Source organism: Bombus affinis, chromosome 5 (assembly GCF_024516045.1).
Source record: "Bombus affinis isolate iyBomAffi1 chromosome 5, iyBomAffi1.2, whole genome shotgun sequence".
Lineage (NCBI taxonomy): Eukaryota > Metazoa > Arthropoda > Insecta > Hymenoptera > Apidae > Bombus > Bombus affinis.
Window position 1 is genome coordinate 3574066 of NC_066348.1, and position 25433 is coordinate 3599498.

Genomic DNA, 25433 nt, shown 5'->3' on the forward strand with positions numbered 1-25433 from the left:
AAGGCGGATGATGGAAAGAGATGGAAAACGTTAGGAAGTTGGTAAACGAAACTTCTTCCGTTACGAAAGCTGCCTTTTCATCCACTAATCTCTTTGTGCTACGTTACGCCTTACAACGTTACGTTGCGATGCAGACTGACGATTCGTTGGGCCTTTTACCTTGTCACGAAGTCGTTTGTTTGAAATTACCGATTAATCTGTTATTTCTGTTGAAGCGATTCTCACTTCTAGGAAAAGTCTACATCTTCTCTAAGGGGTAGTTTTTTTAGTCCTTGAAGCCATCGAGTATTGTTTAGCTTCAAATCAGTTTGAATGGTCTCTCTACCTCGTAGCCTTTTTTAGCAATATGCCATGCACAGATGGTGCAACGGGGTATAGGCAGGCCAGATTTCATAATTATACAAATGCCCATAGGCCCATGGCTTCGGGGATCCATTGTAAAGTAACGCTGCCAGCCTCCTGACCTGGACTAGCATACACTGTACTTATTTCTATTGTAAATTCATCCACGCATTTCCCTTTCCATTCCGAGACAAACCTTAACACTTTCGAATAATTTTACTCTTAGCTGAAATTCCCATCTAACACTTGTCCTCGTTTTTCAACATATACGCGTTGAGGTATTTGAAATTCACCGTGTTGTTTACTTTCTAATCAAAGTTACATTGTACAGATTGTTACGAATTACCGATTACCGTAATATTGAAATAACCGACGATTGTAAAGCGAACACTCGTGTTCGACGGTCTTTAGATAATTTAGATAATTTTAATAATTTAATTAATTTAATTAATTACTTAGATAATAGTCACGTTTGCACTAGAGATGGCGCGAAACACTACCTTGTGAATCTCAAATGATTCGATCACGCTCGATCCCAATCACGATGATTGTTCGCAGTAGCTTGTGATTTTTCGTGATCGCTTCTGGTTTAAAACCTGCATATTTTATATCAAAGACATCGAACGAATGTTACAATTTTGAAATCGACAGGAAGAATTAATATTCTAGTCCCTAAAATGCCGATAATAATAATACCGGACGAAGAAAAGAAAATTAAATTATATTCCATTTTGAATCTTGGATACGGCAAATGTACGTTATACGAGGAAAACGTAACGTAATTTTCAATTTACCTTACGTGCAGATACCTTTATGCAAGTTATATCGAGGTAGTTTGTAAAAAATGAATCGTGTTATAAGAATAATTCAGAAAAGAATTACGATCACAGCGAGCAAATTCGCTCGAGATAAAAAAAGTCACGATCACGGCCCTGAATGAACGTAGATGACGACAGTGATCGTGATTCTGCGATCTTGCACGCGACATTAACCAGCGTCTTACGGCCGTTGTTCGTGCAACGAGCTGAAAATTGCAATACGAGCGAACCTTGTGGATCGTAATTAATCTACGAATATGTATCATTCGTGTTTCAGATCCAGAAAACGGCGACCCAGCTCGAGTAATGACTCCGAGCGATCGTACAGCGGTTGGAGCGACAGAATACCCCACGGATGCGGCCGCGAGGGTTGTCGTACCAACGAACGCGGCGATTGCATGGACGAATGCACCGCCGCTCTTGTCCTCATGTCGCTCTCATGTTCGCCACACAGCCCTCACAATCCTCTGCCATTGCACTGCCAACACAATTACGGTCAGTATCACGCTGCAAATAGCCTTCGTGTTCTAACGACATCGCGAACTTCGTTAGGTTCAACCTAGTCAAAGTTTACAAAGTTTACATTAGAAACGAGCAAATTGCTAGATATTTGATAGAACGAATGAAATCTCGAAAATAAAGTTTCGGTTCGAGATGAATTTGTTTCGATCGTAGAAAGCTGCATGCGGCTGTGTAGTATCGGCCATAATTATTTGAACGATGCACATTTTGTATTTTACTTTAGCCGTATTGTAGGAGCTAAGAATTGCTGCTGTTAACACATACGCTTTACACGTTTGATTTATTATGTACATACATGTACATATACATGTATACCGGTCATCTGTCTTTCTCCGCAATGTATTACTCTAAGTGTCTATGCAATTACTAGCGATCGAAATCGCATATCCGAGCTACATGATCGTAAATTCAAGCTTGCCATTATGTCTGACAGCGGTTCTATCTAATCTCAATTCCACACAGAGATTACACTCAATCGCATGTCAATTTGCAACGATCTATCAATTCAAGCATTCCTCCGACTCCGAACCTGCGAAATCTATAACAAGATACAAGAGGTACTTGTTTGCATCAAACATTTTATAACACCTACAGCTGTTCTAAGATATTTTTCAATACAATAGACGAGACATGCGGCTACGAAATATACTTACAGCTCATATAATTGCTATACAAATACCATAGTAAACTGGACATTTAATTTTGGAGATTGAAGGCTGTTGGAAAATTATGCAAAAAACATTACCAAAAATTACACGCTACTCTAATCGGAGCTTGGATCATCTGCGAATAATCAATTCGCAAACAAGTTGTCCAATCGAGATAAACTAACCGAGTATTTTTATGTTTTTCGCGAATAAGGTTCCTGGGGAGGTCGAGGTGGCGGAGGTGGTGGCATGGTCGTTGGCTCACCAGGAGTCGGTGGCACCTCGAATAGCAGCAGTAGCAGCAGCGGGGCTTCATGGCGTAGCGGCACTCCGAGTCCGCCTCTCAGCGACGAGGGGGCACCTACCACCGGCTCTCTGTGGCCGACATCCGCTCATCCTTCGCACAATCAACAACACTACCCTTACAACGCGTCTGGCTCGTCGTCGAGTAGCACCCCTGGCTCGACAACCACCCTGGACGAGGGTATAGTGCTCGATTACCTCGAGGAACAGCACCCACGCAAAAAGAAGGTAAATGGAATATCACGCGTACCGTTTTATCGATCGATCGATAAATGGGCACGAGCGCTTCGCTTATCTGATAAATTCAAGTGCACCGGATATATTCTGTTGCAATTCGTCAATCCGGCACACTGTCACAGCGATGATGAACTTGGCCTTCGTGTGACTTAGACAATTATTTGTTGTTTTATCGATGAGAAGGTGAGTTCTTCCCTTTATCCTTACGTAGCCAGATAATTTTTTGTTTCGTCATCATGGGATGACGTGGATGATTAGTCATCTTTGATCGTCGTGGATACATTTGAACGCTTACGCAGGCTGGAGAAAGCTTCTATCGTTGAACGGCGAATCGAATATTTCGGATACTATTCGAAATGGAAGCAGCTTCTTTCGCTGTTACACCGATATTTCTAATTTCTGTTATCGTCAATATCGAATTGGACATTGACGGAAATATTTCTTTCCTTCTCGTCGCATCAAGAAACGAAAATTATATTGTCTTAAAGCACTATTATAAATATTCCATAAGAAACATCACACGATGACGCGAGTAAATCATACGTATCGGGCTAAATTATGTGAAATTGCTATATCATTATCGGAAAATTGCTACGAGACCTATTAGCTAATTATTTTGCATATCGTTTAAATTGAATATAATCTTCGATTATACGGGATTAATGTCACGCTTGATTCAAAAACTTACGATAATTTCTAATTAGGCGAAGCGATTTAAGGATTAAGTATACGTGTATATTGAAAAAGAGAAGAAAGAGGAAAAAAAGAAAATTAACACACATAATTTTCTCGTCAATTCTGAATAAGTAGCAAACTCACTTATCGTGTCGCGTGTTTCTTTGCAATGGAAATAATAATTCGAAGAAGAAGCACTTATTGAAAGATTACGTTCTTAATTCTAGAACGACTCGTTTATAACGCTGGTAGCGAACACGTTAAACGATATTTTATTTAAATGATGCTCAACTTTGTCCCACGTGGCTTGTCTTCGAAACATTTCATTGGCCTTAATCCCACTCGTTTGCCATTGAAAAGCGAGTTTCGTGAAATCTAACTCTCGCGGGAACATCGATATTCGTACTGTTCGGTCGCTTCGGACAGCGATGCTGGTTTTATCGTTTTCGTGAACCACGGACATTCTGTTGAAACTCAGCCGAGGGTTATCAGCATGCAACGAGGTTGGAACGCACGATTAATTCGCTCATAAGGCGTGGCGGATTTATCTCCCCGAACTTAGCCCCTTCCGCGTTTCACAGCTTACATTTAATTAACATCAACGAGACAAGATAAAGCTGTAGGTACTTGCATAATACATAACGCAGCTACTCGCGTGTGCGAGTATGCGTGATCCATGACCTCGAGATGATTTTCCAAACCGAAACGCAACTCTTCTCTCGGTTAACTTTCTATCTTATGTTTCTGTAGAAACAAATAAAATCCTCGTGGAAAATTCATTCAGTTCGAAGGTTAATATCCTGTATATGAGCTACAGATTCAAAGACATAGTCGAACCTGCAATTAAAAACGAACGAACTCGATACACACTGTAAAAGTTCGTATTATTTGCCAATTTCTACAATTACATTTTTGAGAATTTTTTGGAACTAATTATGCAAATTTTAAAATACTTAACAATGTATATATATATCGTTTTTGCTTTTCGTCTATCTGCAATCGAATAGTGGGTTCCACAGATCAATGTCCATAACATACACATTTGTGAAATTGTTTTTCATCGTTCATCGTCAATCGAGAGCATGGATCGTCGAATAAATGACGACAAAATTAATTACATATCGCAATTCCTTTACAAGGATTGCTTATCTCTGGTGGATTACGCAGCATCTGTTTGCGATGTCTTTTGCGGGGATCTCGAATGTTTATTGAACAGCTGCACTACGGCATAAAACAAGTTATTATCGCTTTTCTGAAATAGCGATTGCGTTTTTGATGACGCGAGACATATGTGCTTCGAATGACTTGAACATATTTGTGAATAATTTTTATTTACTGTCTGTTTGCATTTTCCAGTGCAACAGAGCAAAATATCACTGTAGAAGTTTTAAACGGATATCTAGATTTTGTTGTCTAAGCTTTTGTTACGCAACTATGTGTCACATATCATCGGTTATCTTAATAAACGAATATATGCTTTGACACGATTTTCCAATACCATTTTTACGTTACTTGTCAGTGTCGTTGAAGGAAGAATAATTAAAAAGAAAGTTTAGGGTAGAGTAGGAAGAACAACTAAGGTGATAGAATTCAAATAATATTCGAGAAGAGAAGAATAAAAGTTAGAAACGACTAAACACGAAGATATCGAGATTTTTTCCCGATTAGCCGATGACTAAACGAAAAATCGTCGATCGATCAACCGCTTTTCTTTATTTTGCTTCTATGGAATCGCGATCGACGCGTCGCATCGTTACGAAACGATGAAAGTCGCGGAGACGCGTCGTTTTCACCGTGGCGTCAAAGGAAGAAAAGAGAAAGAAAAAAGAGGAAAGCACTGGGAACGTCTGAATGCAGAGCACGGCGATAACGGTCTGGCCACGCTCGAACGATTGAGAATCTCGCGCTTAGATTTTCATTTAGATCCATCGCGGCCTCCACCTGCGATCTAACGATCGAATCGCACCGTTAACCCGCCGAACGATGCGGTTGAATTTTTACGAATCGAGAATCCGGAAAGAGTCCCACTGGAATCGTTACATATCGTGAGAAACGCTTGATATAAATATTTATGCAAATTTATATATTCGTAGACAATCGTAAAGGAATAGAACTTGAATAAAATGTCGTTAATTCCCGAATCCCGTAACGCGTATCTTGCTTTTAATTTTCTGAATATCGTAACGTGTATTTTGATTTTTCTATGTTATTTCCTTTTATTCGACGATCACAGGGAAACACGAAAAATACACTTTTGTCGATCGTTTTGCTTTAATATCGCTTTACGAGTAAAAAGGAATATCGTAACGTAAAATAACTAAAAATAGAAAGAATCTGATTCATGATAGTAATCAGACTATCTATATCTTTGATCAACATTTTTAAATACTGACCAAATAAATTCCCAACCGCAAGTAATTTTCTATAGCTTACACTGTTAATAGATAAGATGAAAGACAAACGAGGAATTAATTCGACAAATTTAAGCAGAGATTAATTAATATACAAGTGATTCATGGTAAGGATTTTTTGATATATTAAAATTGTGGATTATCAGCGAATGGAGATCGTGATTGTTCTCTCGTGTGTAGAATAGACAACGAAAGAGAATTTGTATGTTTGCTCAATTATTAACATTAGAACTACCGATAGTTAACACGGGGCTATTTTTACCAGAAACAGTCAAAATAACTGGTCTTTAAAAAATACGTAATAATAGAATATTTGTATATTTATTGATTTATTACTTTTTTACAGAAGGAATTCCATGTTATGTAGTACATTTTTGATATTATTAATCCATCCGGGACCATGATCCATAAACGAGGGTCGACACATTTATAAAATTGTAGAACCAGTCATTTTCACTGGTATGGTATTCCTAGTGTTGCGATTTAGCGATCGATCCGGAATCTTCCTGATAACTGATATCATCATATCGAATGATACGCAGTAAAAATTTGAAAGACGTGCGGGGAATTGTACAAAACGAGGAATCTGGTTAATTGAGTTTCGATAAACAGATTGCAGGACCCTTTTACATTTTAACAAGTACCAGCCATTTTGACTAGTGTTGGTATAAGTAGCCTTGATACAAAATTATTTTCAGTTTGAATACATAAAAACAAAATAAAATTCATTATATTATTCTTTTAGTTATCGTTGTGAAAGTCATCATTGTAAAAAAAAAAAAAAAAAAATATAACATGAAGTAGGAATTTTAATATAAGGTTGTAAAACCAGGCAATTTGACTGGTGTGATAGTTCTAGTGTCAATATCCTGCGGTTAGAACCTGAAACACAACCAACAAAATATTTAGCTAATTATCTATACAAATAATGGCATAAATATCGTATTGAATGGCTATAAAATTAATAACTGAAGAACGTAAATATTTGTATTATATATATATATATACAACATATAACATAGATTCAATGAAAGAACATACAGGATTACCGATTGGACGGGAATAAATTAAATCGCGATTAACATTTTTGATAAAAGATACCTGATATTAAAATTCAAGATTTTTCCATTAACGAGTGTAGATTGTAGAGGCGCGCAGAACTGGGGGAAGTATGTGTCGGAATGCCGAGTGAACGGAATAGAGTGGATTAAATCCTGATCGTGATTCCGAGCGACGATATTTGATGAGGAAATTCGAATTCTCCGATTATTAAGAACGGGCACCATGTACACGGAATGCTAACAAGGTTGAACAAAGAGAATGAAAAGAAGTAAAAGTAGAGAACTGTTTGATGTAACACGATATGTAGGTAGTAACAAGACTAGGATTGAATATAGAATACCGATAGGCCAAACCTGTTTTCTTCGCACGTCGTTAAAAAATCTTTACTTCCCTAACTCTTATCTGCAGCAGAGGTTGCATCATAATCGTGAAAAATGAACTTTTCGAAAATTTCCTATATCGCTGTCTATTATTATCGATTCGATGGTAATTTCTACTCGAAACATCTTTTTGTCGTTTAAAGAATTGCAACGAACGTTGTATCGAACATCCTTCATAGGTGCGTTTATATATATAGTTGTATAGTAACTAACGGTTGGCGAAAGAAACAGATGCATCGGCTCGTACGACTCAGACCTTTGCCAAGTCCACGTCGATGACATAATCCTCGACCAAGAGCCAAGGATGTAAACACGCGCGGCGATTTTCGATAATTTCGTAAGATGGCTAACAAGTTGAACCTTGAGGTATTATCGCCGTGGTCTAAACTTAGGCACGTGTCGTTACGCGGTTGCCGGCGGAAAATGGGTCCGACCGGGTCTGAAAATAACCGGGTCGAGCCTCGATTAAACGGAAAGACCTTTTGTCGCCTCTCTCGCCTTAACTCGATTCCTTCGTGGTTTTTCAGATTCGATCGAAAGTAAGCCGCGACCCGATCGAGAATGGACCAGCCAACACCGCTACCTACGAAACCGAACAGGTGAGTCCTGTTTACAGCTTTCGTTTCTTCCTACGCGATATCGACACTCCAAGTTTTCGTCTAATCAGCGTTCAAATTTTTCTTTCATTACATTTTGCTACTTGGAGCCTTCTTCTACTCAGTCGTCGCGCCTGTAACTTTCGCCTTGTTCGATTTAAATATCCAAAATCGTTTCTCTAGTACGCGAATCTCAGACAATTTCACACTCGAAACTTTCTCCCATTCTACATTAATATTCAAAAGTATTCCTATACCATCTCAATATCCAAATCATCCCCTTACCTGCTTCTCTGTCTACTCACCTAACCTTACCTAAACCTAGCACCTAAACCTTCATCCGTCTCAATATTAATACTCGAAGGTTCTTCCCACGCAATCTAAACACTCGGGACTCCCCTTACTTTCAACGAACGCTCACCGTCCACATCGCTCACATACCCTGACTGCCAAGCTGTTCAGCTTTCGATCACGTCCCGTCCTTTTACGAGGCCGTCTCGGCAAATGCCAAGAGGCCGATATATCTCTGCAATCACGGAGAGCGTTCGTAACCCAGTTAGCCGAAGGTTCCTGCTACTTTCACCGACCGCAAAGTCGACTTCTGTCCATTCAACTGGCCTCGGAGTAGGAGGAGGAACCGTCGACCTGGCCCAAGTACCGTTCGAGTTCGTTCGCGTGGCAGATCCGCGATCGAGCGCATAATTTTCGACTACTTTCACTGGCTACCACCTGTGGTGTGTAGAAGTGTGCTTCTCCGGACCGCGCACCTGACCCAGTTGACCGACTCGAGAACAGAGATATCCGCGTAGTCGACGATCAAGGTCGTCGGGCTAGGCTTCTCCCTTCTCTACGACTAAGCTAGACTCGCGTTCGTTGCGACCATGTACCGTTCCCATATTGGCGTCCATGAGCAGGAAAGCTCTCGATGGAAGAGGTATAGGGGCAGGGGACGGCCAGGAAGTGCCGGTTGCAGTCGATCCGTGCAACTATTGCGACCGTGTCACGATGTTCCTCCTCGTGCTCCCCTCGACCTCTACAAACGTCGACAACTATAGTTACAACAAGTCGATGTTTCGAGTATGAAACTGTTTCAGGTTTTGTTAGGTTGAATTTGTTTTCGGCGTTGGATTTAGGATTCAGGTTTGATATCGAGGTTTCGTTAGGGCTTTAGGTAGGATAGTGTGACGAGTGCGAAAATGGAATTCGCGAGAGTCGTTGATAAATGACAGGGTTTGACGAATCGTCTGTCGTGCGTTTCACGACTGACAATTCTTTTAGTTGTACGATCCTTTTCGAAATCGAAAGTTTGCGAATTGTGTCGCCCAGATTATAAGGCAAGGCCAATAGCCATGTGTAACTGAACATCGAAAATAGATTTTCCAAATTCACGTGCTAGTTCCAGTTCGTCCAGATTAAATCTCCTCGACTGCATATTTCCAATAATAATATACATATATTTTAATTTGATATATTATATATATATATCGTATAATTCACGGAAATATTTAAACATTTATAAAACCTTTTTCTGGTATTCTCTGTGGCATATTCTCTGTGGTATAGAGCTACTTCTAATTTATTCAAACGTTGCATTGTGTGTGGAAAGGATATCACCGGGGACACTGTGTATCTGTTTGCCAGGAAATCATTCGCTCTAATCACGTTCGCCGTGATGGCGCTAATGTCTTGACAGATAACGATTGCATGACATTGACGTTATCACGGAGCATCGGACCATAATCTTGCACATTTCGTGGGCATTTATTCGCAGAACGAGCCACCGGAAACAGAAATAGAAGAGACGCAAGATCCGCTGCTCGTTAGGACGACATAGATAATCGTCCATCCTGATAATCTAGAAATACGACGTTGATTAACGATTCGATGAAGATATAAAAATGCGAAAAATAAACTGCGCAGGAGTACTCCTACCACCAACAATTCCATTTTCCTCGACTATCTTTAAAAGAGACCGAAATAATCTCTGCAATCGCATCATTCTCTATCTAACCCAAACACGCTTCATTCACACCATCCAACGTGCCCCGACTCAGCATCCCTCGTCAAACTCTTCCAAGAACGTCTCTATCCCATCATATCTCGCAATCCCATGTCCTGCTCTGCAATTCCTACGCCGAAGGTCTAGAAGCTATTCCAGTCACCATGCTCCACGAATAACTTTCATTCACCTTAGCACACTCACTCGTTCATCGATCGTTCTCTCTGGCTCTTTTCTCCATCCGCGGATACTTATTGCAAAAACTTTCGTGATTTCCATTTCACCGGATCAATTTCAATTCCGTGAGAATACCTTCCCCCACCCCCATTCTCTGTATCGAAAAGGGTGCGTCTGCGCGGACCAACATCGCCAACGCGACGCACGCCTCCGCATGGACCTAGATCTCGGCGAAGCAGCGAAGACCGGCGCCGGCATTGCACCGCGTTGCAGTGCACACCGCGTGACGTCACTGACGGCACGTGCCTCTCCTCCCGCCGCTCCCCTCCTCACCACCACCCGCTGCCAACGGCGTCGCAGCGGCGTGGGACGCGCGGAGGAGCGGATCAGGCGGGCGAAGGTGGGGGAAGGTAGTTAAGGTCACCGTGGCCCTGACTGCACGCGCGCGAAACAATATCCGTGTGCAGGCCGAATGCAACTGTGTGCGCGCTCCTGCTCTCGCGGTCACGTGAGCAAGAGCGCGCGCGCACACGAACGCATAGAGCGCACCGGTGGAAGATTTATTTCTAGTTGCGCGCTGCGGTTCCCTGTTCTTTCGCTACACGCTCTTCTTCTCCGATCGGACCACGACCACGACCACGACCACGATGACTTAGAAAGAGGGAGGTCGCCATTACACGTATTCCAAATGAATTCGTAGCGTGCGATGGTCAAGGCCCGCGAGTCCCGACGGCCAACCTTCCTTCCTTTCCGCCCACTCGCCGGCCACCCTTTGGTTCCTAGGCCGGCAGAGGTGGAGGGCCATGAAATGACCTAGAACCTAGAACGTTGCGCGTGGGCTTCGCTAGAGCCGCGCGTGCCACACCGCTGCAACGTTTTTGGACGTTGAACGTTTCGACGTCCGAGACGGTGCGCGCCGATCCATGAATGATAGCGGATGCACGAGGATCGTTTAACGGGCTATTGGACGATCAAAATGGACGTGCGTATATAGACGATGATTGGTTTCTTGTGCTGATTTTTTATGCCAGTTTATGCTGCGGCTCGAATGTGACACGGGACAGTGTACCGGGTGTAGCAGGATTTAACTCTGTTTCTCTACTCGGGTTTGTACGACGCCAAATAGGTGTTATATTTTAAAACAGCGACCACGAGGTTTGGCTACTAAAGCTCGATACCTGTTCAATGCTTCTGTGTATCGTTGCAATTAAAATGAAACCGTGGGACAGCGTTAACGTTACGCCGAAACGAAAGCGTAGGATAAATGTTCCACTCGATTCAATTCGTTTTAAAGAGCAAAAGGCCGGAGTAAATTTATGTACGCGTACAACGGTATTCTGTTCACTTTTCATTGGAATTAAACGATCGTGCGCGTGATTCCACGCACGTAAACGCCTCTATCCCTTTACAGAATGCGCGGTGTGAACCCAGGAAGTTTCTATTTAACCATGGATTACCCTGGCGGATTACTGCGTTTCCCACCCATTTCTGTTTCAGTTATTTTCAAGCTTTCTGATATTCACGAATAAATATTAGTAGTACAATTTTGAAATTTATATAAGTTACGAGTTCCTAGTATAATAATAATGACAATAATTTCCCTTTGATGGTATAGTATAGTATAGTATAGCAAAATACATATAGTAGCGTAATAAATTCTCATAAAGGCTTAAATAACATAATTCTCTTAATAACAAAGGGTTACAAAGATCATATGACATATAGACATGGTATTTCAGAATTAACCTCTTCAAGTTTTCGCGATGTATGAGAATAGCAATTCACGGAGGATAGAGGAAATTTCAGTTGACGAGAATCGCAGACAGCTTGACGCAAAAATAGCAGCATATGCGACGTATCGTGGCGGTCGCGAATGACGTTAATTTCAGAGCCAAGCTGTTCGGCGAACGTGTCGTACGAGCAAGTATCCCCCCATAAATTCGACGCGTAGTTAGATTCGATAAGTCAGTGCTGTGGCTGATTCAAGGTCAACTGCATCTTTCCCGGTGAATCCAAAAATATATCTAACGCGACGAAATTACGTCGTTGCGCTAAGCTCGATTCTCGCCTCGCAACATTTGCCTGTAAAATCTCTGTAGAAAGCCTGCCACTCAATTACGTCATTCCACCTGTCGTTTGCATAACTCGAGCAAAAGAAAAATTACGCGAATTCGCCTTTTGTATCGCGTTTCGCAACCAATGTTCCGGCGGAATGGTGTTGTTGCGAATATCGACGGTCAAAGGCGATTCTGAACACTTCCGCCTCATGCGAACCCGTTTCAATCCTTCGGTCAAGCGATTAGCAGACCAGAGAATTTGTATTTGCCGAAAAATAACAGAAATTAACGAACCTTCGATCGAACGAAGCGAATCATAAATAAAAGTATATACCACCCTATTTGCGATGTTCCTATTTGTATTTGAATCGATTTGCCGCAAACTTGGTAAAAATTTGATAAACGTACCCCAACGAACACGGATGTGGATGGCCCGATTCATTGCCAACGGCGTACATAGGTATGCGTACATACGGCTGAAGCTCTGGGACGTCGGGTCGTATTGTGACACGTCCATCCGTCTTACGTAATAACATTGCGTAAACTTGACGTTCACCGTAATGTCTGTCGTACATATTTCCGCGCGCCCAGCAACAGCGATGAGCCGATTAGAATCGCGCCCGACGTGTAATCGTACATTCTAATTTTCTTCCTTGCTTCGTTCCTTTTTCGAACGCCACTAGTGTATCACATTATATAATAATATACGATACGACGTTGATTCCGTGATCACCTTTCTTCCAAGCTATTCTTTAATTTTACATTTTTGTTCGTAGCAAGGAACCTAACCAGGACAGGAAGTAGACGATATATTCTTCGTTTACGGGGAGAATGGAAGGAATTCGAATCTTCTTTGTATCGCTTGATACATCGATTGTATCGAGATATTTTGCGGTCGTGTTAAATAGAGTCGTCGTAAATGTTTCATCGGAAGAATCGAAATTGCTTCGTTGCCGATGAAACGATTGCCTCGAAGCGGATAAAAACGTAGTTATTCTTCCGCAGCGAATTTAGACGCGGAACTGTGTAGAACGTTCTTGATTTTACAATAACAGTGGTGTTTGTAAACGTATGGGTAAATCGATTCACCGAATGATTTTCTTCTTCTTAACGAATTACGCAATAGTTACGCTCGTCCAAACGCTTGTTACTTATTATTTGTTTTCAGCGAATGCAGGTATGAGGAAAGTCACAGTTTCGTGGTAAAGCGTTATCTAAGAACCAGAATCGAAGCTATTTAATTAATTTATTTTTCTTTTCAATTCCTTTGTTTTTGTTTCCTTTGGATCTCGGTGTACACATCCGATTATTTCGCCAGACTCTGTATCTTTTGCTTTAATTTCTCGTGGCCAACTTTCATCGAGTTTGCAAGAATGTTCTATCGCCCCTGTATCGAATTCAAGTTGAAAGCTTGTCAAAGTGTAACAGGTAACGATTTAAAAAGGATCTTCCCTAATGTAAGATTACGATATAATCTTTTGAAGTGATTCTAAATTTCCGTATTACGAGTAATTATTTAAAATCTGAAATGACTGTATTGCTAATATACACAAGGTGCTGACGTCGCGTGACATAAGTGTCGGCGACCATGACACCGACATTAGAAGCGACTAGGAAACACGCTCGATTCTCTTTTGTTTCAATGCTTTCGAGCTTCGACCAACCATACGATTCCTTCTATTGCATATTCTATCAGCTGCTTGAAAATACAACCACGTAAAACGAGTTCTGTATTGCATGATCGAAACGCTTGGACGACTTTTGCCTGTGCTACATATCCTCCGATATATCGTTTGCGATCGTCAAACGACTCACGGAGCCACGCGTTCAACGTTCTTAATGTCAACGTGTATTTAAAGCGATGCTAATGAATGATCAATTCTAAAATTAGCACGTTCAAAATTAGACGACGCGATTCGATTGTCGATCAGATTCCGTGTGTTAGATCGTTTCTATGTTTGGCACTTTACTCAGTTATATCACGTGGATAGTACTGTTAGACGCTGTATATGTTTGTGTTTATAATGTTTCCTTTTAAATCCGATTAAAGATAATATATTCTTAACTCGTGCACGAGGACAGATAGCATTGATTCGTTGAAAGATCTTTGTCTTTTTCGAAATAGCGTTTGGACATAGATTCTGAATTATATCACTGCATATGCGTTCATTTCGTGCGAGAATGTCGTTTCGACGTCCTTAAATTTACGTCGAATCGATCGTCTTTTTTTGTTTTCGTAAAATTTGAATCATTCTGCGTGTAAAGCCATAGGTTGGATAAAGATGGGATGAAAATAGGGTGGAAAGGATGTTTTAGAATTTATGAAATCTGGGGGACAGATCGTTGTAGAATTAGCTTAGATTTGTAGCATTCCAGTTAAAATATTTTAATTTAATTCTTCCGATAGATCAATAACGAAAATAATAATGTCAGTTTTTAATAAAATCAACAATGACAGTCTATCGATCTAGATATGTTAATTCATGTGTGATATTTATCTTTTTAATTGAATGTTTTGTCTGAGATAAAGTTAGTGCAATTAATGTCGTGATTTTTACTTGAATTGAAAAACTTATAAGCTTACGTATGATCGTCTATCATCGATCAAAACAAGAGTGAATTTAAAAAAAAAAACACGTTTTCCCTATATAACAATTATTTATGCGAGCAATTTAAATGTTTAATGATCTTCCGCTATATTCGTGTTAATTTATACCATTTAACTTCGCAGACTAATAGAGTATCCTAATCTTATAAATCACAAAGTCAAAGGCAAATTTTCTCATCCACCTTGATATAACGAATGTGATACGATATGGAATATAACACGATAGGAAAAAAGCATAGCTTTTATATCGTAGAAATCGATAATTTTATTTTTGTAGAATAAAAAATAGTCGTGGCAATTTTGTCCCTAGAATAGATATCAAATATTTCTCATCTACCTTAATCGAAACTTATTATATATTTCTGTTCCATTAAAATGGATAATTTTATTCTAAAATATTACGATAAAAATGCACTGGCTGATGATCACCGCGATGTATCGTCGATACACGACATAATCACTGAACACTTCAACTTCCATTTCCATGTTCTAGTATTTACCGGTCTATTCGTTTTACCACTGAGACAAACACGAATATTCCTGTAAGCCGAGAAAGATCGGAACTCCCTTTCCAAGAAACAAACGCTCGTTTATAACGTAACAAGTACGTCACCGAATCGGATCTAACAGAGTACAATAGAAAATCCATAGATCGCTGATTTATCTTCTGACAGCGCATGCCATGCCAATTGGCTTCTCGATCGTCTCGATCCTAACGTCAGCGTTAGTTGCAAAGGAAGGAGGAATGCGAACGGCGAAGACACAATGCGTGCAAGTTTCTGGGAAGGCCGTGTGATGCCTATGTATATGTATATACAGTAGATCATCTCCTTGGAAACTATAGCTTGGTCGGCCTTGCGAGGTTTGACGTAGCGAGTTAATGAGCAAAAGAAGAAGTAGGGAGTGCCGCGTGCACGTGGTATATGTACCAAAGCATTAGAAAACTGGTAGCCGGCCGGGCCGGAAGGAACAAGAACGTCGCAACGTGACGTTATTTTCCATCGTGGAATTCATTTTAATCTCGCGTTGGCGCGTGAAACTCGGCGACTCGCTTCTTTCCGTACGCCAACCGTCTTTTCTTGCTTCGTCGCGTCTGTCTGACCAAGCGCCGACTTATACTACTCGAACTCGTTTCGCTTACCGTTAAGAACAGCCCGACCCAATTATTTACTTATGCGCAAAGAAAGACAACGTTTATACGTCTAATAACCAATCTGTGACAAATTGACATAGTTTTGCGGCATTGCGCTTCTCATTGCGCTTTGTACGCGGGCAATAGATATATTATTTGCTTTTCTTTTTACCACAGTGATATATGTATTTATTATATGAATTGCCAGCTGTATGTAGTGAGACATCTAATCGGTACGATTTACGTTTATCGAGAAACTCTATCAATTATATCGTAAATATCGTTGATCGATACGTATGTCTCTGCGTAAGTGTTTCTTTCGTCGTTGAAGAAATGTTCGTAGGTAGACGAAATCGAATCGATATGTTTAATAAGGGAGTTTGGAGTCGCTGGCATTCGTTTATTCCTTGTGAACTTGTCGAATGGTGAAAGATCAACATCACGAACATACACGATTAAATTGGCAGATTCTCTCGTTGAAGAGCAGTAAGATGAAGTCATAAGTTTTTTAGTACTGCTAATACACCTAATAATTCTTATCAACATATTCAGTCAGACGTATCTGGTTTTATGGTTTGTAATCTTTTATCAACATCAAAACTGCACGTTACATAATTGATTGTGTAAGAGTTACGATCTGCGATGAATCTTCTTACTAGTTTAGATAACTGGTATTTCATAACAGATACTTAGATGTAAAGGTTCGTCGAGATTTTTAAGAAATTTATACACATTTCACGAGACATTCATACGCATATATCCTTCGTAATCATCGATATCATCGTATTTACTAATTATATATTACAAGTGTGAAATTTCTGCGGTTCTACATAACGTTATGATACACCTGTGACTTAGGTCTTATCTTATTTCCTTATCACTCTACTATCGCTTTCTATTATTGTACTGTGTTTCCTTTTCATTCAGCTGCCTATTTATAGTAATTCTTTTCACAGATTTTATTTCCATAGTACAAACCAAAGATTGCCATAGTTTATCATAATCTTACAAATACTTCGATCTCCTTGAATTTGATCGAATTGTAGAATCTGGGCGAGAAAGTATTTTCTCAAGTACTTTCAAGTGTCCTTCTACATTCATAATAAATCTATCGCAAAAATTGCAAAAAGATGCGTTAACGCAACGTTGGCCTCTAGAACCAGCAAATCTATCTCTCGCCCTATCAACGAGTACTTATTACCATATTACTGAAAGGTTAATAGAACACCCTGTATAAACGAAAACATAAAGAACGCAAGTCCAAGCATGAGATTAACATTCGGACCGCGAACGCGTCTAACCGGTCCGCTTCTTGACAGGTACGACTTTTACGCGTATGACAAACGATGTCACGTGTATGCAGGTGCGTACGTAGTTGGACTGGCAAGTCGATCGACTAACCAAAGAGGACTCGGAATGACTCTCCTCTCTCTCTCTTTTCTTCTACTTCGTGTCTCATTTCGCAGGAGGACCTCGTTAGACATTTTCTGTCGAGGCAGCGAGAGGCAGAAACAAGTCAAGGCCGAAGCGCCGCACCATCGCGAATTTCAGCTGGTTACCGAACAGCTGGTCCCCTGGTGGGGATGAGATACGGTTCCGTCGAGTTGTCCTAGGTCCTGGCCTGGTGTTTTTTTACGCGCGCGCCGAACGTACGTGTCGGTCCGGCCCCGGGCTTCCTTAACGAGCGATCACAATGCCCGACACCGATACGCCATCCCATTTGCCTCAACGACTCTTTCTCTTTGCCTTTGACTTCTGTCTATTTCCATAACTCTTTGACTGCCACGCCGAAATCACACGTTTCGCTGAGGACGCCACGGGAGTATTTTTATTATTCAAACCATATAATGGCAAAATAGTAATAAATTGACGATGTAAGACAACGTTCTTCCCCAATGGACCGTTTATCTTATTGGTGGGCACCGGTGACTATCGTGGCGCCTTGCTAACAGTCGATAGCGACATATAATAACAAGGCATCGTTTATTTCAACAAACCATTCGCATTCGTTGTTTCGTCCAGAATATATCGTTGAAACGTGTAGAAGATATTAGTAAACAGTATTTGCTCATTCTATATATAATAGTAAGGTATGTTCACGCTTCTAACTTCGATTATATGATTATAAAGCATCATTTACGATTATTTTCTAAGCTGTGTTTATAGTAATATTCGTAGATTACTCCTCAAAGATATGGATGCAAACACGGTGCACCGTTAGATACAAGATTTGTTCTCATTTTTTTTTATTGATGTTCTAATAAAAATGTTTAATTACTCAACGAGGCACCTTTTATTTCAAAGTATCTTCTATTTATCGGTTATATGCAAAATGTCCTAATTGTCAATTTTCATTCAATTTTCACAATCGTAAGAAGTTGAAGCGCTCAGGTCATCAGTGACCACCATGGCGTCACAGGAGAAACCGTGGCCGGTCGCATATGACCAACGAGGCAGTCAAAGTGTTAAGCGAACGAAACGACGAGTTCGCAGATATTGGTATCGATACGTTTCGAAAAATTATCGCGTTATTTACTTCAACGTAGAGATACTTTTACTCTATCGAACTACACTCGTTCGAAGATAGTTTCCCTTCGCGATCGTGTTGTAAACCTTGCCCAAGGAAAATATCACGTGTTCTTCTGTACGATCCGCGTCGGGACAGCTTCTTATCTTGTGCGACGCGCGCGAAACGCGGCATGATCGCGCGCAGGCGTGCTATCGATCGTCCCCGTGGACTCTACCTTGACCTCGAACGACGAAGGCGAGCAATTAAAGCTCTTAAGAGCCTTGGCTGGACGAATCGATCCGCCTGATTAACGCCACAACGATCGATCCGAGGGGACGGTGGTTCATCGCGCTCCGAATTCGAACGGTTCGGCTCTTGCATTCTCATTGACAGATAATCGAAAGAGCGGGCGACTGTGTTTTATGAAAAAAGTGCGGGTGCTGGAAATACGTTCGAAGGTCGTGCTTTTGAATGGTCGAAATTTTCCATTTGAATGGAGGAGGAGATTTTTGGGAAAATGAATGAAACCATGCAAGTGTATGTTCCTGATCAGTGGTGATGCGTTAAGAAGCTTTGGTATGCGTGGTGGGGCGTTTCTGCGAGTTCGCTACCACGTGTATAATGCGTGATAACGTTCGATAGATACATGTCACGTTGTATTACGCGTTATTAACGTACATTCGAAATATTCTGTTAAACGACACATCTATGATAAAAAATCGCCCAGTGAATTTGAAATTTCAAGTTTCACATTTTCAATTCGAATGTTCCAACTTGGAACGATTTGTTTAAAATATCGTTTCGAATTTAAGATTACTTTAACACTCTCGTTTAAGAATTCGAATTTCAAATCGCTTTCTGAATCTCGAATTTCAGATCTCAAGTATGTATCGTGAATATCGAGCTTTCAAAGTCAATATCAAGCCCAATTTCGTTCTTTAGGGGGAAAATTAAAAACCACGTCAAATTTCATAAAACTCTTGAAAGTTTCCCCTCGCGATATGCGCGAGCCGTGAACGAGCTTCGTCGAAGAGAACCAAGTACGGCAGGTTAACGATCCAATAAATACTTCCTTGACAAAAAGTCTGCGCGAAATGCGTGACGCGCGGACGCAGAAAATCGCGCGCGATTCCCAATCGTCAACGCGTTTTACGTAAGCGTACTTTCGACATCGATCGAATCGCAATCGGCCAACTTTCTCTCGTATCGATCTCGGGTCGGAAAGTCACATATCCAGCGAGGACTTGTTCGTCCGTGAAACGAACTTATGAAAGAGGAATGCTCGCGCGAAAGGGGAAAGTACGACAACGACGATCGTTCGTGGCACGGGCAGAAATGCGTTTTCCCTTTTACTCGACGCCGCCGTCGTAGTCGGTTAACCTGCGTAAAATTTATCCACGAGCATTCGGTCGTTTTGCATTTCCTACTTGGCACACGTGTTAAAACGCTGCGCGTAATCCATTAATGCCATTGGCTTAAGATTTCTTGTTAGCTTCTTTCCCATTTATATAATCGAATTCGACCTTTCGACATCGTGATTATGAAAATCGAGATGCACGAGTCCGCTTCGTACTTCAACATGCGCTAAACAACTAAATTATGTACCCTCGCGTCGACAAAAACGATTTCAAACAGAGCAGAAGCAATCAGTGGATCAGTTATTTATGGAAAATACAATGGCTGAATAGAGTGGCTATCCCTGCGCTACTAAAAAGCATAGTTCCATATAGAAACACTTTCACGATCTTGAAATCAAGGAAATTCCACACGAAGGTTGCATATAAATCAACTGTGTGCAAATTAGACCGATGGAAAAATACGAATTCACGAGCTTCAGATATATAAAATTCCAAAGAACTATAAGGCCTCGTTTTTTCTAGGATCTATGAATTTTTTAGGCGTTACGTACGTTCTTGTGTGTTGTTAGCTACTTTAAAACGTAAAATATATAGGAAACATAGAGGAAATCACTCACCTAAGGTTTAACTTAATGGCATTAAACGTCCAGAATTCAAAGAATGGGAATTTTCATGCAGTTGGAGGGCAGGCGATTTCCTTAGAGCCTGGCTAACTGTAAACTGGTCCTAAGACGGGCCGCGCCCAGAGAGTTGCTCAACTTCGGTAAGCCGAGGAGAACCGGTGTGTTCGGTACGCGGCAAGGCCGTTGACAGCGATAGAGAATCGATGGTTGTCACGCTTGGCAAGCAAAATCCGCAACCGTTGCGCTGCTTGGACAGCTGATCCGCCGAGAAAGGATCAGAACGGCCAACCGATCGTTTTGCTCGTTCGTCGTGCCAAGCATTCTCTTTTTTCGTTTCGATTTAGTCGCGGTTTACTTCGAACTAAACACAGGGAGACGATTCGACCGTTTCGAAACGTTTCTGTGTGGTCGAAGCATGCAGACATCGAAAGCGAAATCCATTGCTAATGCACGTTCACTTGGATACGAACGTAGAAAGAGAGTTTCCTGGCAAAGCTTGTGGTTGTTAAGATGATAATCTTTCCAATGTCATCGACTGTAAATATCCTTTAACTCTTTGCACTCCTATGTCAAGTATGACTCAACATCAGCTTTTATCTCAGCAGCTCCTTTATCGAGTCCCACTCATCGTTCTTTCAGTCCCACCTTTTTTTCTGAAACGTGAGAAAGAAAACCAGGATTGCATCCTGGAAATTGTTTCAAGATATATCATACACTTCAAAATTACAAAATGCAACAATAGTGTGAATAAAGCTTATTTATTTAAGTGAATTTGTTTCTTCCTTTATTTATTTAAATTCTTATTTTTTAGTGCAAGTAAATTTCAAATAAAACACTTAAAAGCGTTGGGAGCTGCTGGTAACGAAATTGAAATAAAATTCGGAGTGTAAAGGGTTAAAGCTAGATAATTCGTCTGTCGAGAAAGATCGTTCCACGTCATATGAGATTGGAGATATATTTAAATTTGTCAAACATAGAGAGAAGAATATGGTGAATCTGTCTGGTTGGGGGATACTGACGTTGACCAATGATGTTCCTGAACTTTTTGTGATTCCTCGAGCATCGAGTTGGAAGATTGAAAAAGAGTCGCCTATTAAATAAGGAAGAATTGCTCTCTAGAAATAACGGTGAACTAAGGTTAAAATTAAACGGCATGATAAAGATGAATGAAGATTCGATGGTATCAAATAATAGAACTCGTGAACGAGTCGAACAGAATTATCGATTGCGTGTCATATTTGAAGAAAGAACGCCTCTTACTAATCAAATTGGAAAGTAACCATGGCCTAGGGTAATATTATCCTCCAAATACGTTCACGTATTCTTTCTCGTCGTTTGTTCAACGATTTTACGCTAGCCATTAACGAGCCGACAGCTCGTTCTAGTATCACTTCTTCTAACGTTTCAGAACATGACCTTGGTTCCACTGCTTAATTCGTTTCTTTCACCTAGTTAACCATTAAAAACTATCGCCAAGGGAAACGACGCTCTTTCAGTTTTTTGCGCGATTTGAACTATTTTCTGCAAAATTCCGAGAATCGCATAATTATGGCTGACTTTAAGAAATTTATTGTAGCAATATGTATAGGCGCAGAGGTAACGATCATAAATTAAAATATACTCGATAAACACATTTATCTACATGGAAATTCATGATAATCTTATCGCTAATCGCGTTATTCTTTGTCAGACTACCAAGTATCATTGACCTCATATATCGAAAAAAATATTTGTCTTTCATTACACTCGAGACCAACGAAAAACACTCGTAAGACATTAATTATTCAATTCATTGAATATAATTCGCGATCAAATTTGTTCTTGTTTATATTTACGCAGCTGATTTACAACACTGTTTACAAACTAATTGCAACATAATCTCCTGTAACGAATCAATATCTCCACTCGAAAAAAGCTGATCGTGGAAACTTTTTTTTTTCCACATGCTCGTAGCAATATCTTTTCGATATGCAATCAAATCTACTATATACCCACAGCCTAAACAACAAATATTATTTGCTGATAATGAACCGCATCGTTGGTCTTATCATCCACGAATTCGAGCACAGAGATCATTCTTTCGCGATCTTGTTTTATTTGCAAAACGATTTGCAGCACAGCGCACAGACAAATACAGTTTAACAGGCAGACGTCTAACCGAATTTTATTTTTACAAGTGGCGTGGCCCGGCACGATTTACCTTGTGCAAGCCGATCAGACTTGTTTTTCGCGCCTGTTCCAAGAACCATGCGCAGTCTCGTTGCAATTATAGAAACGTGAACCGATACCCACGTGAATAATAGTTCCGCGAGCTATGCATTAAAAATGTACTAAAAATGTACTAAAAATGCTATGGCAAGTTTGAACTGAACAGAGGATTTATCGTAAATGGTTGCCAACAATTTCCGGCTAGATCGTAGTTCTCTGTTTCGATTTGAATTATTCACGTTTCTTTTAATAAGACGCTTTGATTAATTACAGGCTGTTTTCGTAAATAAATACGAAATTAGGTTACAGTTAGATTACTTTATTATCTAATATTATAAAATAGTATTCTTTGAGCAAAAAATTCCAGAACATTGTATTCTGTGTGTTAAGTATGCACGGTATAATTGTGCAATAGGCTTTGAAAAACGTGTTATCTCGACAGCACAACGATACCGCATTGTGGCCGGAAGCTTCTGCCAGCCACTGTATTTACTAATTTTTATCAACGCAAGGTTTAAAGTGCAAACGGATTCTATAAACGTTGCTGTTTCCAATTTCTTTTTATTTGTTTTCTTATTCATATGTTTTCTTTTAACAAATTTAGATTTCGAGTATCTATATATAATTCGACGTGACACGATAGTTGAACACTTGAGTTTGTGAAATTTTATCACAGATCGAGTACGAAATAAAGATACTATCGAATTTAAGCAGTGAAACCGTTTTATTCCTGCACTTTACAATTTCTCCGAACTGTTTTCGATCTGATAGCCATAAAATCAGGAAATGTGTTAACACCGATTCGTAAAATTTTGTAACCGGGATTAACATGCCCGACGATGATGCTCCATAAATATTGATGAAAGAGAGTCCTTCAATGAGATCCACGTAACCAGACGAAAACTTACAAATAAGTTGTACAAATATCAACGGACATCGTCTGTACCCTCGTGAAATTAGGCATATGGTTAGCTGTGAATCATCGAATGTAGCTAGACATTTCCACAGAAGAGAATGAGCAAAATAGTTACGGTGAAGCGAGAAACTACCTCAAGGACGCTAAAAGTTTCGTTGCGCCAAATAAAACAGATCGCGACATCGATCGAATTTCCTGGTGTCGTATCGAGCGTACGTTTCGCGACCTCAGATTGGATTTTGAACCTTTCTCGTCCGATAGCGGCCGCGCAGACGAGCATTGTCGTCCAGTTTGGCAATAACAAGTGAGCCTGTCGCGATAAGAGCGCGAATAAATATTTCTCGTTGCGGTGCAAGCCGGCACTGGCCTTGAAAAAGCGTCCCTATCCGAACAATCGCCGACTGGCGCGAGTTCGAGGCGCAGTGAACGGTAACAACTCGTCGCTTGTCAGGCTGACAACCGCCTTAAAAGCGTAACGTGCGCCCGTTTGCTCGCCATGATTCAATCCGCGTATCTCTCGGCCAGAAAAATGCTCATACGTGACCAACCGAATGCGTTCCAACGCTCGTGCACGCTTGTACACGCTTGTACGCGGTCCACAGGCCACGAGTATCTCTATCGTTAACGTTGCTCGGCGTACAGCAATTAAGAATGAATTACGACGAGGCATGGTCGACGAAAACCATGTTTCCTACCCGTAGTAACGGTATCTACCAGTTTTGGCTGTTGGTTCGCAGCGATGCTTGTTCCTTAACGAAACGTAATTGTGTGGAATGTGGCCACGAAAAACGAGGTAGAAAGGAACAGCCGAACGGACACGCTGAGATTTCAGCGAGTTCACTGGTCGCTCGACTGAGGAATTCTTAAACGTTCGTGGTTTCAGTAGAATGATACTCGTTCTGGTGAGAAAGCTCCGAGTTTCGGTTGTGTTTCAAAGTAAAGTCATGAAATTAGGTTAGAACGTCTAATGTTTTATACGTGGAATAGCTTCGCGACGATACGATTTCAAATTTATAAAAATAAAAGTACAGTTTATAAGAATAATAGAAATAGAGAAGCTGAATCGTAATGCAACATTTTTAAAAAACTGCAAAAAATTAGTCATAGCGAAACGGTAACAGTACTCTCGCTTTCTACGTCGCCTATTTACGTGGTTAATTAAAAGATATCTTCGAAATATAATTTTATTGTGTATCGTATAAATCGTATAAATGATTAATGTCCTAATTACGATTTCAATTATTCCGTTGGTAACAGCGTATTAACTTAGTTACTTTCGATCGAGCGAATCGGAACAATGCGAAAGTACAACAGAGCCAAACTAATTAAGATAATCATCGAGTTAATTAATCTTCGTTGGAAAGTAGAATCCCAAATTATTATGCTAATCTGCGCGGTGTTTCCCACATACGCGAAGAAAACAAACGCCGCGACCGGTATACCGCTAACGCAAAGTAGAGTCGGCCATGATTAATCAGCCTCGCCTCGTTTCCGTCTTGAATTCAGCTGCTCCGCGCGCAAACCAACAACGCGCGCGTATTTTTATCGCGGAAGCACCAACAAGGTAACCGGCGGATTTTTACAACATGGCTGGAATGTACCCCGTGTCAAAGTCAAAGTCAACGATAAGACGATAAGCATGGAGGGAATGACCGACAATTCGCGCGTCACGTCGCTCGTCTTCATCCCATCTCGTTATCGTTTTCGTTCGCTCGTTATCTCGACCGCTTGCCGTCGGCTCGCGTTTGTCTACCCAAACGACAAAGTGACACATTCGATCGAGACTCGACGCAAGGAAGTACATACGTATCATGCCTGATGATTTGCCGCTACTTCGATGTGCTAGCGTCCTC

The 25433-nt window shown here is 40.7% G+C and overlaps 1 protein-coding gene and 1 long non-coding RNA gene across 3 annotated transcripts in view; one reads left to right on the plus strand and one right to left on the minus strand.

The window, feature by feature from the left end:
- LOC126916548 (zinc finger protein 395) overlaps positions 1–25433 on the plus strand; it is a 94154-nt gene that overhangs the window by 55411 nt on the left and 13310 nt on the right. The window contains exons 3-5 of one of the 2 annotated variants that reach the window (XM_050722466.1): positions 1438–1655; positions 2544–2860; positions 7925–7996. In XM_050722466.1, coding sequence (XP_050578423.1) covers positions 1438–1655; positions 2544–2860; positions 7925–7996 — 607 coding nt within the window. The remainder of the gene's footprint in view (positions 1–1437; positions 1656–2543; positions 2861–7924; positions 7997–25433) is intronic. The other variant, XM_050722467.1, reaches the window with a different exon arrangement.
- LOC126916586 (uncharacterized) lies at positions 6258–8743 on the minus strand. Its single transcript, XR_007710664.1, has 2 exons — positions 8299–8743; positions 6258–6837 (listed from the first exon to the last, which is right to left on the minus strand). It is a non-coding gene; the product is annotated as an uncharacterized LOC126916586 (long non-coding RNA).